Source organism: Alexandromys fortis, unplaced genomic scaffold (assembly GCF_014885135.2).
Source record: "Alexandromys fortis isolate MF-2015 unplaced genomic scaffold, M_Fortis_MF-2015_v1.1 scaffold_277, whole genome shotgun sequence".
NCBI classification, from domain to species: domain Eukaryota; kingdom Metazoa; phylum Chordata; class Mammalia; order Rodentia; family Cricetidae; genus Alexandromys; species Alexandromys fortis.
This window is the reverse complement of record NW_026068153.1, coordinates 513,392-528,945: the sequence shown is the minus strand read 5'-3', so window position 1 is coordinate 528,945 and position 15,554 is coordinate 513,392. Positions and strand designations below refer to the sequence as shown.

General features: G+C 42.8%; 1 protein-coding gene across 8 annotated transcripts in view; it reads left to right on the top strand.

The window, feature by feature from the left end:
- Kcnma1 (potassium calcium-activated channel subfamily M alpha 1) overlaps window positions 1–15,554 on the top strand; it is a 717,904-nt gene that overhangs the window by 574,464 nt on the left and 127,886 nt on the right. For all 8 annotated transcript variants that reach the window (XM_050127309.1, XM_050127310.1, XM_050127305.1 and 5 more), the window contains exons 17-18: window positions 1,261–1,347; window positions 7,827–7,903. In XM_050127309.1, the coding sequence (XP_049983266.1) occupies window positions 1,261–1,347; window positions 7,827–7,903 (164 nt within the window). The remainder of the gene's footprint in view (window positions 1–1,260; window positions 1,348–7,826; window positions 7,904–15,554) is intronic.

Genomic DNA, 15,554 nt, shown 5'->3' with positions numbered 1-15,554 from the left:
CTCTTGTACTGTTTCGCAGCTATGAACAGAAACCTCAGGGTGATGATCTGATCAGAATTCTCCCAACAGTGCAGAAGTTCACCTGGGCTCTCTCTGTTTTGCTGCAGAGAGAGAGAGAGAGAGAGAGAGAGAGCTACTTTGACAACACTATCTCCTGAATCTTACCACTACAGAAAGATCACATATTAATTTTTCCCCTCCCCCAGCTGGGGGTCTTCAGTGAACCGGAGCCCAAACCTCTTTTGCCTTAATCACTAGCTTTTTATATCAAATAATGGTGCTATTGTCTTTTGCTTCATCCCAAGTCTCTAAATTCTACACCTGTTATACACAATGCCTCATCACTATTTCTGCATAGGACAACACAGTACTCTGCTTTTGATCAGCAGAAACTTGACTGTTTCTCTCATTTATTAGATTAGGATCCTTTGATCTCTATGCCACCCCCAATATAACTTGGCCAGCTAGTCCATATCTATCTAGCACTTGTAGGGCTGTGCATATTTAGATTTATATATCCCTACAAGACAAGGCAGTTGTTTTGTTTCTGTTTTTAGAGATAATTTTCATTTGTCTTTAAGCTGCAGTGGGCCCCAATGACAGAATACTATTTTTATATCTCATTCACAGAACCCATCCATTTTTATAAAAAGCAGACTGGAATCATTGCGTATATTTGACAGATAATAGCTTTCTTTATCAGTATGTAGATCGTGTTCTTCATAGAGTCTGCTTACAAGTCCTTATCAAAGCCTCAAAGATGTGCGGTTTCATTATGCATTACATGTATCATAGGTGTCTTGTACCATTCCCCATGGAAATATGTGGTATGTATATATGTATGTTTCTGTATACACATAGGGGTCCCATTAATGCTCAATCACCTAAGGGGAAGTGGGGGTTGCATAGAACTTCATTAGGCTGAGTGTGTTTCAAAACTGACCATCAAAATCAGTTTCTAAATGGATCCATCCTGAAGATTGTACTTCTGGGAGCAGCTAAGCAGCTCCATTAAGCAAACCTAGACCCTAAGATCCAGACCTTTGATGGCCCTGACTTGGAGTGTGCTACCTGGAGCTAAATTATGGCATGATTGAACTAGATGTGTGGCCCAGTGAATGTCAGGCTCTAAGGAAAGGTCTAAGGAACAAGACGATTGGGGCCCCTATCAAGGCAACAGGATGGTGTCGTCATCAAGTCTTTATCCTGAACCCCAGCTCACACTTTTGTCTTTTTTGTTTGTTTCTGTTCATTGAGCAGAATATTAATTAACCCTGGGAACCACCTTAAGATCCAAGAAGGTACTTTAGGATTTTTCATCGCAAGTGATGCCAAAGAAGTTAAAAGGTAAGAGTTAATTTTTATCTGCTTTCTTTCTGGTCCAACCCCAGACACTTAGATCTACTGAGACCTGCATGCTCCATATGTCCAAGACTCTAACTCCAGAAGTAGTAATTGCTTCCTAGGGTGTCTTTTCCCACAGTCAGTTCCCTGTCTTTAAGTCAGAATACAAAAAGTTTAGATCAGGAAGCATCGTTATCTGCCCCTTCATCTTACAAGGAAAGAAACTGAGGCCCAGAAAGCAGAAGTGACTTCAAATCATTCTAAGTCTTTCTGTTCTGAAGGAGATGCACAGGACTTCTGGCCCCTGTCTGAGGTAATTTTCCTAATATTGTATGGGTAAATGTCCTTGCATATGTTCTGATGTAAATGCCAAGAAGAACTTCAAACAGTTTGGATTAATTTTCGGTGCAACATCAAAATGCCCCTATCTGTGCTCACAACTTTCTAAGCCCTGGCTAACATTGTCAGCTTCAGTTGGGAAGCATCTTTAGGTCTAGTATGAGGCTAGCACCAAGCTCCACATTTCTTAAAATTTTTTATTAATGTCTTTATTCCTATTTAAGTAACTTAGGGAATCACAGGACTTTGCATATCAATTTAGACTTTTGTTTATATTTGATTTTATTCCACCAACTCCATAACTTTTGCTTTCAGAAAATATGATATAATTAATCAAGAAAAGTTACTCAACTGAATAATTGTGTTACATATTTTAAATCAATACTTACTATGAGTGTCTTCAATTCTTTGTGGATGCCCATTGTCTTCTATTGAGTCCCCACTCAGAGCCAGGTCCATACGACGTGTGCCTATTCTTTATGCTAACCCTCAAAAATTACCCCAGAAATAGAAGTCAGTCTGCTAAAGTGCTCAGAACTCTGGCCTTCTTGTCTGTAAAAGGCCAACACCTACTTACTCTGCACCACTGCTGCTCTGGGTACTAATGGGTTTCTTTGTGTTCATGACGTCACCCAGCCTTAGAGTTCCTTCTTTGTCTAGGAAGGAACTAAAACATGGCTTCATTGGCCAGCTTGTGCAAAGTCACTGTGCTAGTGAGACATAACAAGACATATTTGCAAAATCTCAAATATGCTAATATAGAGCCCTGCTAATACTTGACAAAGTCAAGCTTATGATTTTCTACCCACTCAACTCTAGCAAGTGGGACTTTAAACAAGTTTTTAGACTACTAGTTTAAAAGTTTCCAGGGAAAAGAGCCCTTAGAGTTGAGGGTTTTTTGTTTGTTTTGTTTCATTTTTTTGTTTTCTGGTTTTGTTTTTTGTTTTCTGGTTTTTATTTTTAGTTTTTACTGATCTCTCCAATAAGTTTACTTCTGCAAATTGGAAATTGGAGAATGATTGGCATTGTTAAACCATGTAAGGGAGATCCATCTCTATCTGGTTCATGGGTAAAATACGCTGAGACAGGAGGCCATCAGAACTATCCTTAGATGGACGTTCAGGTGAGAAAGGAAATTGTCTGTGTGAGCCCCACCACCAGGGACTCTGGAATAGTTATGTCCTGGTCCAGATGTGAGACACGGAATTTTGAAGCAGAATCTCAGCTCTAAGCATGGTAGGCTGGGCGCACAGGCGACCATCCATCATGCACACCTCCCAGACAGCAAATTCAACCTGGGCTCCCATTTGTGTGATCCTATTTCCTACTGCACCTCTCACTAATGAGTGCCACAAACACCGAGCAGCTCAGGAAATGAATTACCACCTATATTAAGGAATGTAATATGTCTTGTTCCCGTGCTTTATGGAATTCACAAATACATGCTGACACCATCAGCTACAACCCCAGCCTGTAATTTCCATGGCGTGTGATCTGTCAGAGAAAATGCTGTCAGTTAGGGCATTTCAAATAGATGAAGAGTACAGAAAGCTATAGAAAAGACATTGGAAATCTAGTGAAACTGCACAAGTTGTGTAAAAAATGGAAAAGTAGATTATGATGGTCTCTTATTGGGTTTCACCCTCTGCTGTGGCTTCAAAAAAAAGGCAAAACATCATGCATTGAGAGAAGTCTTGGTCATAGAAACTTGAGGTGCTAGCTTTAGACAAGGAGGAGTGAGCCTAGCTACTTCAATTAAGAGGTTACTCTGAGATAGGTACTTGGTCATATTTTTTTGGCTGTCCCTAAATATCCCCCCTTTTAAATAACTCAGGAATACAGTCCTGTGATTCCCACTTTCTTTAGCAAATACATACTTTGTTTGAGTCATAATTAAAAATAATAGATTAGTTGCCAAGTGAAAAAAGTTATCTGCTATTATTTTATATTATTTTATATATTATATTATATCTACTTCTGGTTTCTTCTCAAAACATGGAATCCCCAAAATTGGGAAGCAATCTCAAATTGATTTATTCATTCACTCATCAAATATCTGCACATTGATTAATATTTGGAAGGCTCCAGAGATCCTATTTGCTGTCCTGAGGCTCACAATCTATAGAGGAGAGAATTTTAGGTTCTTAAAAACTTTAAAATGAAAGAAGGATTTCAACTAGGTGTCAGTGAAAGCTGCTCTTCCAGAAAGGTGGAATCTGGACAGAGATAGAAGTGAAGGGAAGGAGCCTTTCATATAAAGATCAGATGGGGAAGGACGATAACAGTGTGAAGTTTGTCGTGTTGAGACAACATGAGACAGCATGGCCGGGAGAGAACCAGAGGATGGAAGTGGGGAGCGATCAGAAGACAGGCTGCATCTGGTTCTCTGGGCACTTACAAAGAGAATGGCTTTATCATGGAATGAAGCATATTGATGCATGTGATCAGAACTATATTCTCAAAGATCCTTGCCTGTGATGGGGCAAGAGAGGAGGCAAGATATTCAGAGAGTATCAAATAGTGTAGGGAGATGCTGGCAGATTGTGCAGGAGGAGACTCCTATTTGGAGCACTCTGGGGAGCCTGTAGTGCATACGCATGAACTGCATAGAAGTGAGGGAGGAGGAAGAACCAAGGCTTAGGCCTAGGTTTGAGGCAATGAGCGATGGTGACAATGATGTCTTGCTGAGATGAGAAAAACTAGGAGAAGATGGGGGCGGTGGGAAATGAGGGATTCTGTCTGGGCCATGGCGAATGGAAGATCGGTCCTAAACATACCATAAAGTTGTCATAAAGGCTGGTGATAGCTGCTTTCAGCCTGAAACTGCAGGGACCAGGGGAAGAAGGGGGAAGTTTGAGGGGGAGTGATGACCACTTAGTGGGAGCCTTGCCCTCCGGTGGGGAAATGTTTTTGTTACTATCCCACAACCCTTCAGAGAGCATACTCAATCTTTCTCACTTTCAGTTGCTCTCAGCCTCTTGCCTTCAGCCAGTCACACAGAGCAACAGAGGACAAGGAGACCCTAAAGCCAACCTAGCAGGATGTGGAGGCGGAGTCTTTTGGCTGGTGTGTGAACTGGGGAAGAAGGGGATAGTAGTTGCTTTGGAGTGAGAAGGCAAGCATCAGAAAAACAGAGAAGCCACCAGGAGTGGGGAAAGGCTCTTGGAAGCCATAGTCAGGGTTTTAAACTAAGACCGGTGGGGTTCTGTTCTCCGGATCACTGAGATTGCAGGGTCAAGTGCATAGTTGTAACAAAGGACATTGCCAAGAGAATGCAATGGGGGCTTTCTTGGCTGGTGTAGCTTCCAAAGAACTGCCACTTAGCAAAAATTAACTTGTAGTTTAAAGAATCTGCCTCCTTCATCTGCAGCAGATGTCTTCTTGTGACCGTGGACACCATTAGCCCTTCATCTGCCTCATTAACCGCATCTGTCTGACTGTAGCATCTGCTTCGCTAAGTGAAAGAAGCCAAGAACAGAAGGACAAACATTGCACAATCTCACTTATATGTGAAACCTTAAAAAGTCAAGGCCATGTAAGCACAGGGTAGAATCGTGGTTACTAGAAGCTGGGGCAGGGACATCTGGGGAACAAGGGTCAAGGGACATAAAATATTAATTTAAATGAAAGAATAAATGCAAGTGATCATTGCAAAGTGCCAAGACCGTAGTTGGTTGAAAATAGGTTATTTTTTTGCATCTGCTTATTTATTTGTGTTGAATAGATGTGAGAAATTATTCACCTCGAAGGAAGGTGAGAGAACAACTTTGCTCCTTCTACCGCATGGGACGCAGGATCAACTCCAGCTGTCAGGGAGCAGGTGCTGCTACCTGCTGAGCCCTCTCCCTGACCCACAGCTTGAAGTTTTTAAAACAGTGTGTTGCATTCATGAAAATTTCTTTTAACAAATTTTCTTTTGGGGTAGATGTTAAATGTTCTCACTCCACATACAAAGTAACAAGTAGATGAAAGCCTGTGTGTTGGTTTGCTTGATTTCTCCATAACATAGATCACAAATACTTAGCTTTTCTCAGCTAAAAACAAAATATTTATAGGCTAGGGAGATGACTCAGCAGTTAAGAGCACTGGCTGCTCTTCCAAAGGTCCTGAGTTCAATTCTCAGCAACCACATGGTGAGTGACTCACAACCATCTATAGTAGGACCTGATAGCCTCTTCTGGTGTGTAGGCATACATACAGATAGAGTACTCATATACACAAAATAAATAATTAAATAAATCTTTAAAGAGGTTTAATATAAAGAACTGGGCTATTTTTTTCATTTGGCTCATCTCTCCATCTCTTGAGAGAAACATGTTTAAGACTTTCGGCTCCTGGACTTGAATCCAGACTCTGCCACTTTGTGGTGTGACCTTGAGCAGGCCACTTAATCGCTACTCACCTCAGTTTCCTTATCCGTAACCAAGCTTCCTTTAAAAAGGGTCGTTGAATATCAGATATATTAATGTTTTTACATGCTTAGAGCAGCCCCGGCCTATGGTTTGTTAGCTGTTATTACTGCTGCATTGCTGTTATCCGCGAGAGCATCTAAGGAAGTGGTTGGGAACTCACTTGCCTCAAGTAAATGGATGCCTCTTCTTGTCCCTCTTGTTTCAAGGCAGCCCACCATCCATTCATTTCTTACCCACAATGCCTTGCAGAGCAAACAGCTGCTTTTTCTGTTTTTGCAAAGGAGATGATGCCTGACATTTAAAGAAACAGTGAAGGAGCCCCTTGAGTTGAAAGAGCATTGGACTTGATGTAGAAATGTACACACTGTGGAAAACATAAAAGAACCTAGGAACTGTGTTTATTTCTTTGGCCTCCGTCGACAAATGGCTCTGTTTATTCCTGGCACCCAATTTCATGTTGGGAGTGGTAAAGGCATTAAGCCCAGGGTTTTGTTAGTTCCCGAATCCAGAGGGTTGGGAGGTCGTTCCAGTAAACTCTGTTACCTCCCCAGTGCAGATGCTTCTTTACTTATGATGGAGTGACACCCCAGTAAACCATCATAATTTGAAAAGAACTTAAGCTAAAAATGCATGTAACCTATTGAACATCACACCTTAGCCCGGATTGTCTAATGTGTTTGAGCATTGAACATTAACGTGCAGCTGGGCAGAGCCATCAACAAAGCCTATTTAATAGATTTGCCAAAGTTGACCGTCTCCTGCACTTAGTGACGCCTGTGCTGAAAATCCTGAGTGGCTGAACGGCCATGCCTCTGCACCAGCTCAAGCTGGAAGGGCTCAGCCCACCCACCCAGGTCCCCATGTTATTTCTCTGGATGCTGATGTTAAGTAGTTTCCAAAGCATCTTAGTTCTTCTCATTGAAACTAACTTTGGCACACACAGCCAGTTCACTTTGGAGTCCCAGATTGGCACTTAAGTCAGATTAGGGGACTTTGTTGTTATTATTGGTGGCTCCTCCTTGGGGCTCATTCTGCCCACCATTCCTCTCCTCATCCCATTCTAGTGGTCAGCTGAGTCTTACCCCAGAGAGAAAGAGAGACTTTTATTTATTATCTGTGCTAGGAGCAGACATAATGGGAATGGATCTCGCCAGCTTTGGGGTGGAATGGGCTTTGACTTCCAGGAGAGAGTCTTAGGGGAACCACTGGAATCTTTCTGTGGCCCCTCCTCCAGTAACTCTCAGTCCTCTCTGCCTTTGGCCAATGAGGAAAGGTGCTTGTGAAGTGGCAAAGATGACATTTAGGTTTGACCAAGGCCCATCATCCTTACGCCCCTTTAAAATGCATTCGAGTAAGCTGTGGGGATTTAGAATTGTTTTTAATGTATACTCCAGAGACTTGGGGCTATTACCCATATGTTCCAAGAACCAATGTTCTCAGAAATTACAGTCACAAGCTTAGTGTATCACACCAGCAAGAACTTTCTCCCGGTTCCTTTGCAAATAAAAGTTTATAAAAAGAAGCACCAACTCGAATCACAGAATGCTGGGTTTGAAGTGAATGGTCTTACAACAAACATTTCCGTCTGCAAATGTCTAAACTTTTCAAAAGATAAAAGGAAATTAAGCTTGGCATGTTTCATTAATTTGGCACCACCTCAGGGGACACGTGGTACTCATTTTACTTGGGTGGATTATGAGATGTGTCAGTTTTTCCGTTCTCTTTCTCCAGGGCATTTTTTTACTGCAAGGCCTGTCATGATGACGTCACAGATCCCAAAAGAATTAAAAAATGCGGCTGCAGGCGGCGTAAGTAGTGTTTCTTTCTCCCCTCCCTTCTGCTTTCCTTCCTCATCCCCAAATTCCTTTCCCTTCTCCTTTTCCTATAGAGGAACATTAAATACCAAGTGTTCTCTTGAATATGTTTGGATATTTCTCCCAACCATTTAATGAAACATGAAACAGACACCAGACCTTGCTTAGAGCAAAAGATGAAAAAGAAATCACAGTTGGTGCCCAGGCGAGAGGCTAGTACCTCCTAGTACTTTTCTAGAAGTAGACATGTCTGGCCCACAGTTAAACATCGTGGATGAAATGGAGGCTACCTACAGCTTTGGTGGAGGGAACGTTTTTATATCATGTTTACAGTAGACGGGGGAGGGTTCCCTAAGTTAAGAGACTATGTGTAGTCCTAGAAGGGAAGCAAGTCTCAGAACCCATTCTCCAAATAAAAGGAATGACTGTCTTTCAATTGGAATTCTTGTAGGTTCAGACTTAGATCACCCCAGGACAAAAGTACTGCTCCCAACAAGGCTACCAGTCACCGATGCGTACAGGCCATTGTGCTTTGCTTTATGGGGTGGACTGGACTGGGCTCAGAAGCTTCCAGCATAGACGATCCCAGTTGTCTTCCACCCCAGCTTTCCTCTGCACCCTCAGTGGTGACTCGGGAACACAGCTTATGAGCTCCACTGACGTCATGCTGTGAAACAGTCCTTGCTTTGGGGAGGCCCAACTTTTTGCAGCAATTAGACTGCACAGCCCAGTAGAGATTGTTCTGAACCCTAGAGAAAAGTCAGTGCAAGGCTGCCTTCCCTTCGATGGTTCAAGAAGCTCCTCGTGTTTGCTTTGATCCTCACCATGACCCTGTATAACTGGCTGTGCTTTATTTAATCCAGTTAAAACAACAATGACCCTTCCTTATTTAGTGAGACAATGGAATTGCTGATAATCATACAACCAACATTCATAGATTCCAGTCCCCTAAGGCCTGCCTGAGTCCTGTGGTTTCAGTGCCCTGATCTTTTTTACAGGAGGAAGGATATCTTTGGGCTAAATGAATTGGAAGAGAGTTATAAAAAAAAATCCCTCTCATAAAATATCATTTTACAAGAAGCTAGTCAAAAGGCCACCATTCCTGGGCTATGCCACCCAAGGGTCTTGCCACTGTGCTGCTTGAAGGGGATGTGATAACCAATAAGACTTAGGATGATACTGCCTGAGCATCAATACACTGGTCTTCTGGGAAGCAACATTGGGCAGTACTTGGTCTAGAGACATTTCTGTAGATGTCTTCTCGGACTCCTTTCCACACACCAGTTTAGGCCAGGTTTTTAGCATCCATGGTTTGCATTCCCAAACTCTGTCCTATACCCAGAAGGATTTCCTGATTCTCTCAATCCTCAAGGACGAGCATCTGAGTGGGTTAAAGATGTCGAAGAAAGGTCATTATCAGGTCAGCCCCCGGGCTCCAGGACTCACTCCCGCTTCTCACCAGGTGCCCGGGAACTTAGCCATGCAGCAGGCATCCTCACAATCATTTCCTTCAGAAGGAACAGGCCATCCTGAGGCTAGATGCAGGCAAGAGAAGCACTAGAGCAAGAGGGTGAACTCAGTAAGGAGACTCTCATAGTGGCGATGGGGACAAAATGAATGGGAGAATGTTGAGGCCAATAATCCACGCAAGGGTGTTTTTATAAGCAAATCCATCCCTTTGGGAGCCTTAGTAAAGTGGCAAGGCTTTGGCGTACTAGGTAAGCATCCATTCATGTGCTTTTGTGTAACCTCTTCATGCATGGTCTCTTCTTGGTGCCTGCGGTGGAATGGTGAATGAGATCCCTTCCAAACCTTCTGTCAGGCAAAGAGACAAACCCATGCCATGTTGAGAAATATATAAATTCATAGAGACCCACATGCTAAGACAAGAAAGAAAACAATCTGAGGATGCCAGGGCTCTTATAGGAAGGCTATGACTTCATAGCTTGACTGGTCCTTTGGGAGGTGATAGTGGAGTTGAAACATGGGTGGGGAGAAGAGCAAGAGACTAGAATCAAAAGCAAGAAGCCATTTGCAGTGTTCAGAGGATGGGTGGAGGGCCTTTGGTGTCTGGAGCATCTGGAGAGAGAGGTCCAAAGTGAGATCATACTAGAAAGCAGAGATGATGCTGAGAAGCTAGATCTTAGTCCTGTGCCCAAAAGCTACCAGGTGATTTTGGGAAAAGAAATGACATCATCAGGTCTCAGCTGAAAAGATTTCCTTTGCATCTGAATGGGGGATTCACTCTGGAAGGCAGAATGGAAAAGGCAAGATGAGGAAAGAACTCTGATTCACTCTCTGTGAAATTAGAGTGTCTCCCATAGGACCCCTTAGTATATTATTATGGCATGCCCCTTTTAAAGTTCTTACAAATAAGGATTTGACTTCCAAGGTATTTTTCTCCATCTCTGCTCCAGGCAAGCAAACAACAGTGAACCTGTAGCTCCAATCTTTTGTGAAAACCACACTGTTATTTACAATCACTCCATCCCCTCATTTCCATTCATAAACTAAGCTAGTGAGTGTAATCTCCTATCATGCACAAAATCATTGCTGCAAAAGGATGGCCTCCTCCAAGCTGCTCTTAAGAGTGTCAAGGTTATGGAATGAGTGGTTAATATTTGATAATAATCAGAATTGTCCAAATGTTGTTATTCCCAATTAAAAGGTCATAGCCTGGAGGACAGGATGCAGATATGTCTGGGAGGATTACAATAAAATGAATAATTGAATATAAACCTTCTCACGAAGGTCAGGAATTGAAGAAATTGGAGAAGATATGTTTGGCTGTGAAGAAACCTTCATGAGATATAGTTAGCATTGTTAATAGCATATGGTCATAAGAAATATAGCAAAACTGGAAAGGACAGTTGTTCCACCCTGTTATTTATCCAAACCTGTTAGTGCACCAATTAATAATTCACCATAAAATGATGTAGTTGTGTGAACACAAAGCTAATAACAGCCCCCAGAATTTGTGTATATTTCCTAACCCTCCTGTCCCTACCCCGTTTTTCCTTCCCAGTCTCTCCCTTACCCTTCTCATTCCTCTTCATTCAGTAACCTCCAGTGTTCCGTGTCCTCTCTGGGAGAAGTCCGGCACATGGCTATTCCATCTGTGGAGATCCCATCGTGGTAGTCTAGTTTAACGTGTGCATTTCTTCCCATTTCCTCATAGCTCTCCATCCATCCAGGAAGCGAGTCCAATTCAGATGTCTAGCCAAGGAGAAGGCTCTCAGACTCTGCCATTGACTCATTTTCTTTTTCTGTGCCCCAAACCTGGTCTAATCATTTACACTTCCCTCCCAGCCTCTGAAAAGTTGCCAAGGGTACTCTCCTAAGGGACAAGTCATGTTTAGATTGATGTGTGTGAAGGACTTTTCTTTAATTTCTAATCATTGACATGTCTTTGATTTATTTTGTTTCCTCTTTGCTGCCTTGGAATACGACCCCCACTCTATCTTAACTGCACCCTGGTAGTGATCTATTGTGAGTAAAGTGCGTTCCCCGCAGCCCAGAGTCCAGTTTTCCTGCTCTTTCTCTAGATGAGATACTTTTTTCTGTACAATTTCAGTTTCATTTTATTTTTGGTATTCGTGTTGCATGTAGCAGTTACATCATGCCCCAACTCACTCATGCCCCAACACAGTCCTCGTAGAGTAGCCAGGAGCTGGAGAGTGCCCAGAGCCCACTCTCCATGCATCCGCTCATTCCCCAGCCTCCAGCAAGCTCTGGACATGGTCTTATTTTTTCCATTCGAAAATAAGACCTTGACAACAGTGTGTTTCTCTTGAAGGCCTCACCTCAGGACTTTTAAGGGACACGGATTAGGCTGGAGTAACTACCACTCTATCTTTAGATGCTTTGTCCATCGGGGATCATGGTCATGCTTGCCTTTGATAAACTATACTTGTTTTCCCCTGCTATGGAGCTTCAGTTCCCCTCCTGGAGGAAAAACATAGGCTACATATATATTCCTGAGCTGTGATATATATGATATGCACCAGTAGTTTATATGTAAAAATGCATATTTTTATATATAATCATAGGGAGATTCCATAGAGAGAGGAATGTGTTGATCATATTATATGTGCCTCTCTGTACAAGAAGGTGCTTGCTGGATATTTAATTGAGTACTCCTTTGGGACTGTAAGTATCTGCCTTTCTGGAGACAAGTGGTCATTATTTCCTACAGTCTATGAAGTTGCCTTGCTTTTAAGTACAACTTCTCCTTTAGTTATCACCCACTAGTACCTCCACAGTTCCTCTGTGAATGTTAGGCATCTGGAGGATCAATGTGCTTATTTTGAAGGAAAAACATTGGTTAACTAAGGGAGAATGCTCCTTTTCATGAATGAGCCATGTAGGAATCTAAATGAGACAATACAAGTCTCTAGACCTCTCTAACTTACTCAAGGCATAGGATTCAATTTATCCAACCAGATGTAATTTTTAAGGCCAGTATTTCTATGTGTGACCTACAGCTGTAATGCTAGCTATCATGGGCACTAGCCGCCAGCATTGGGTCTTGACTTCCAGACATAAGACTCTATGGAAAGAGGAAGGAGACCCAGTCTGCAACTCATTGCGTTCATTGGCTCTGGAATGTGGAGGTGTTTCAGCACTGGACCTCTCATGTTCCTTTGTAGAAGAACAAGAAGAAGCAAGTTGACAGCTTGAGTTCTGGTAGTTTTCATGTGTGCAAAGTCTCTGATGTTCTGTGTAGTGCCAAACCAAAATAATGATCTTCAGTGCGACACACAGTTCGGCCCACGTTGGCTCTGTGGAATGTATGTGGACGTGTTGCTTCTGCACCCCTAGATTTTCATGCTCTAGCAGTCTTTGAGAACTAGAGGGCTACAAAATGCCAGTCAACAAACAACTCCATTGGCAAAGTCTCCCACCTTTCCCAGCTCCAGGGTGATTGGTGCGAGTCAGATCAACTAGCTGGGTGTGGGCTCAGGGTTGCTGACTTTAATCTTTGCCCTTACCTCCTTCCCGATGATGAAAGCCATGTGTAAGACCTTCTTCTTCTTCAGAAGGTAATGGGAAGAACTGTGTTAAGTGAAGACATCACTTCTTATTTATAGGATATGAAAGAACCTCTGCTTCCTAGCATAACATCTAATGATGTACCTCAAACAAAAACCTCCGTGGGCTTTTCTTCTCTAGAGGGTGTGCTTAAAACTTTGGTTGCTACTGAGCCCTAGAAGAATAGCTGTAAAGTCGTGCTAAGAAATAATGCTTCCCTTCTGTGGGCTGATTTGAAAGTGAGGCTATGATGTGAGAAGTGTACCTTAATTGAAGGGCATTTTTTTCGTTTGCACTAGCATCTTCTTACATTTGCTTCTTTGGAAATTTAAATTGCTTTCCCTCTTGCAGCTGTAAACCTCCACCTGGGCCTCTTGGGCAAGGCTGCTTTTCCTCTCCCTTCCAATCCACCCCAGAAATTGAAATTCTGCACTTGCAACCTGGCTGGCCATTTGGTTGCTGATGCCGGAGGCAGATGGTACCGCAGACAGAATAGGCTGAAACCCTTCCTTCCATTCCAGACTTGGCTTAGAGAGGCCAACCAGCAGAGGACCTGAGGCCTGGCACCTGATCTATTAAGTGTGTCCCAAGGAAAGAGAAGTGAGCGGGCTACATCTGCAGCAGGTTTAATTTCTCACCATCCCAACCTTTGAAAGTAGAGGGAAAGTTTTGCAAGAGTGTGTCTGAGAAAGCTTTCCATTTTAAATACTCAAAAGTAAACAGAGAGCTTTGATGATGTCCATTAGGGAAGTACTCCTATTTTGTCTCTATAAATACTACTAGGAAGTCATAATGGAAATAGTGGATGAATATCCATTTTATTGTAGTGAAGAAAAGCACATAAAAAGCTTTCTTCTGAAGTGATGAAGCTGTTCAAACATAGATTTTTGTTCTGTTTTAGCGGAAGGTGAGAACCCAAATCAGATTCTTGGCACTGACGTGACCTCTTCAAATCATTGATACTGGTCCAAGAACAAGAACATTTTGTGGGCCAAAGAGAAAACAAAGCCCCGAGGGGCTTATATTTCTTCTTCCCCAGAGTTAAGTTGGCCTATGGGTACAATTCGTAGAACATCAAGTTGTTCCAAGTGCCCTAAGACAAAGTGACGAGTACCTGCCGAGACACACTCTTGTCTAGTCCCTCTTGGGAAGCTGCAGTATATCTGTCAGTGCAGTATAAAACCAGGGTGCTTGCAAGTTACTTCTATTGACTGCTCCTAGTAGCCGCTCCTAGGAGGTTTCATTTCTCTGTCCTCACTGCCCCGGAACAGCATAGATGAGAGGCTGCCCTTGAATTGAAGTGGCTCCACATAGGTTTCAGTTCTTAGAAACTGCAAGGCCCTCTTCTCTGAGAAGAGCAAGTTCTGCTTCAGGCCATTAGCAAGCTGCTGTCCTACAGCCAGCTACCACTAGATGTCCTCATAAACCTACTTTGCTTTGCCTTCACAATCTACTTAAAATCTTTTCTCTGGTGATGGGGAAGAGCCCTGGATGGCTACTAAGAAAGGAACTCAGCACACACCAATGGAGAGGAGACATGTTTTTACGGCCAGGAGTAGATGAGAAACTTTTTTTTGTTGTTTTAAATAGATACTGAAATGTTCCACGTACGTCTGTGAAACTCAACTTTGTCTCTCTCTGATATATGAAATAAATCCTCTAACCCACATTGACTATAGAAAAGAGAAAGTTACCAAGAAGGTTCTGAGAGTCTAGAATTTATTGAAACCATAATGAAGGGTTAGGAAGCCATAGAGTTGAGGAAGGTGATGGAGAAGTAATGCCCACGTTAGAAAGTCTGTAATATGGTACCTACGTGACTTTATTTTAGAACCCAAGAATAGAATGCCCACATTTTCTAGAACACCTACCACGTGAGAGGCAAATCTTCAGGTCTTCATTGCTGATCTTGACCACCAATAAAAGTGGACCAGAAGAAATCTCAAAACTCTGCGTCATGCCTGACGGTCACTCCATCAGAAGGAAGGTCAGAATTGCCCTTCCCTTCTTAGATAGTGGACCTAGTAGGACATAGGTGACAACACACCAGACCGGGGTGGTAGACAAGGAGGCACACTCTTAACTGGTCATCTTCACCCTAGACGTCGTGGCGTGGAAGGTTCGTCAGTATGTGGGGCTCAATCATTTTTAACTGTTTGTGTCTTGTCCCTGAGCCTCATGTTGATCACTCTTGGTGTGTGCGTGCGTGTGTGTGTGTGTGTGTGGTCTTTGTCCTTTGAAATTTCTCTTTTGCATTTGGCGTGAGCGTAAAATGGCCGGGAAGGAGTGACGAGTACTGGCATGTTTTCTGTTTTATGCATATGCCTCTTTGGAATGTGACTGCTTATAATTAACAGTTCATCTTCTTATAGCAAACGGGTTTCTGCTGCCTCGGTTACCAGTTGCAGCCTGTTACTGCATGCTAACAATACAAAATTTTACAGCAATGCATGGTCTCCCGGACAGCCAACCGTGTCAGTTGCAAACAGTCCCTGAGAGTCACTGGTTTGATGTTATTCTCCCTCCTGGAGCCTTCTGATGTGGGAGGTCTCCACTGCCCATTGTGATAGGGTGACCTCTGTGGGAAAAAAATGATTCAGAAGTTACCTATTCC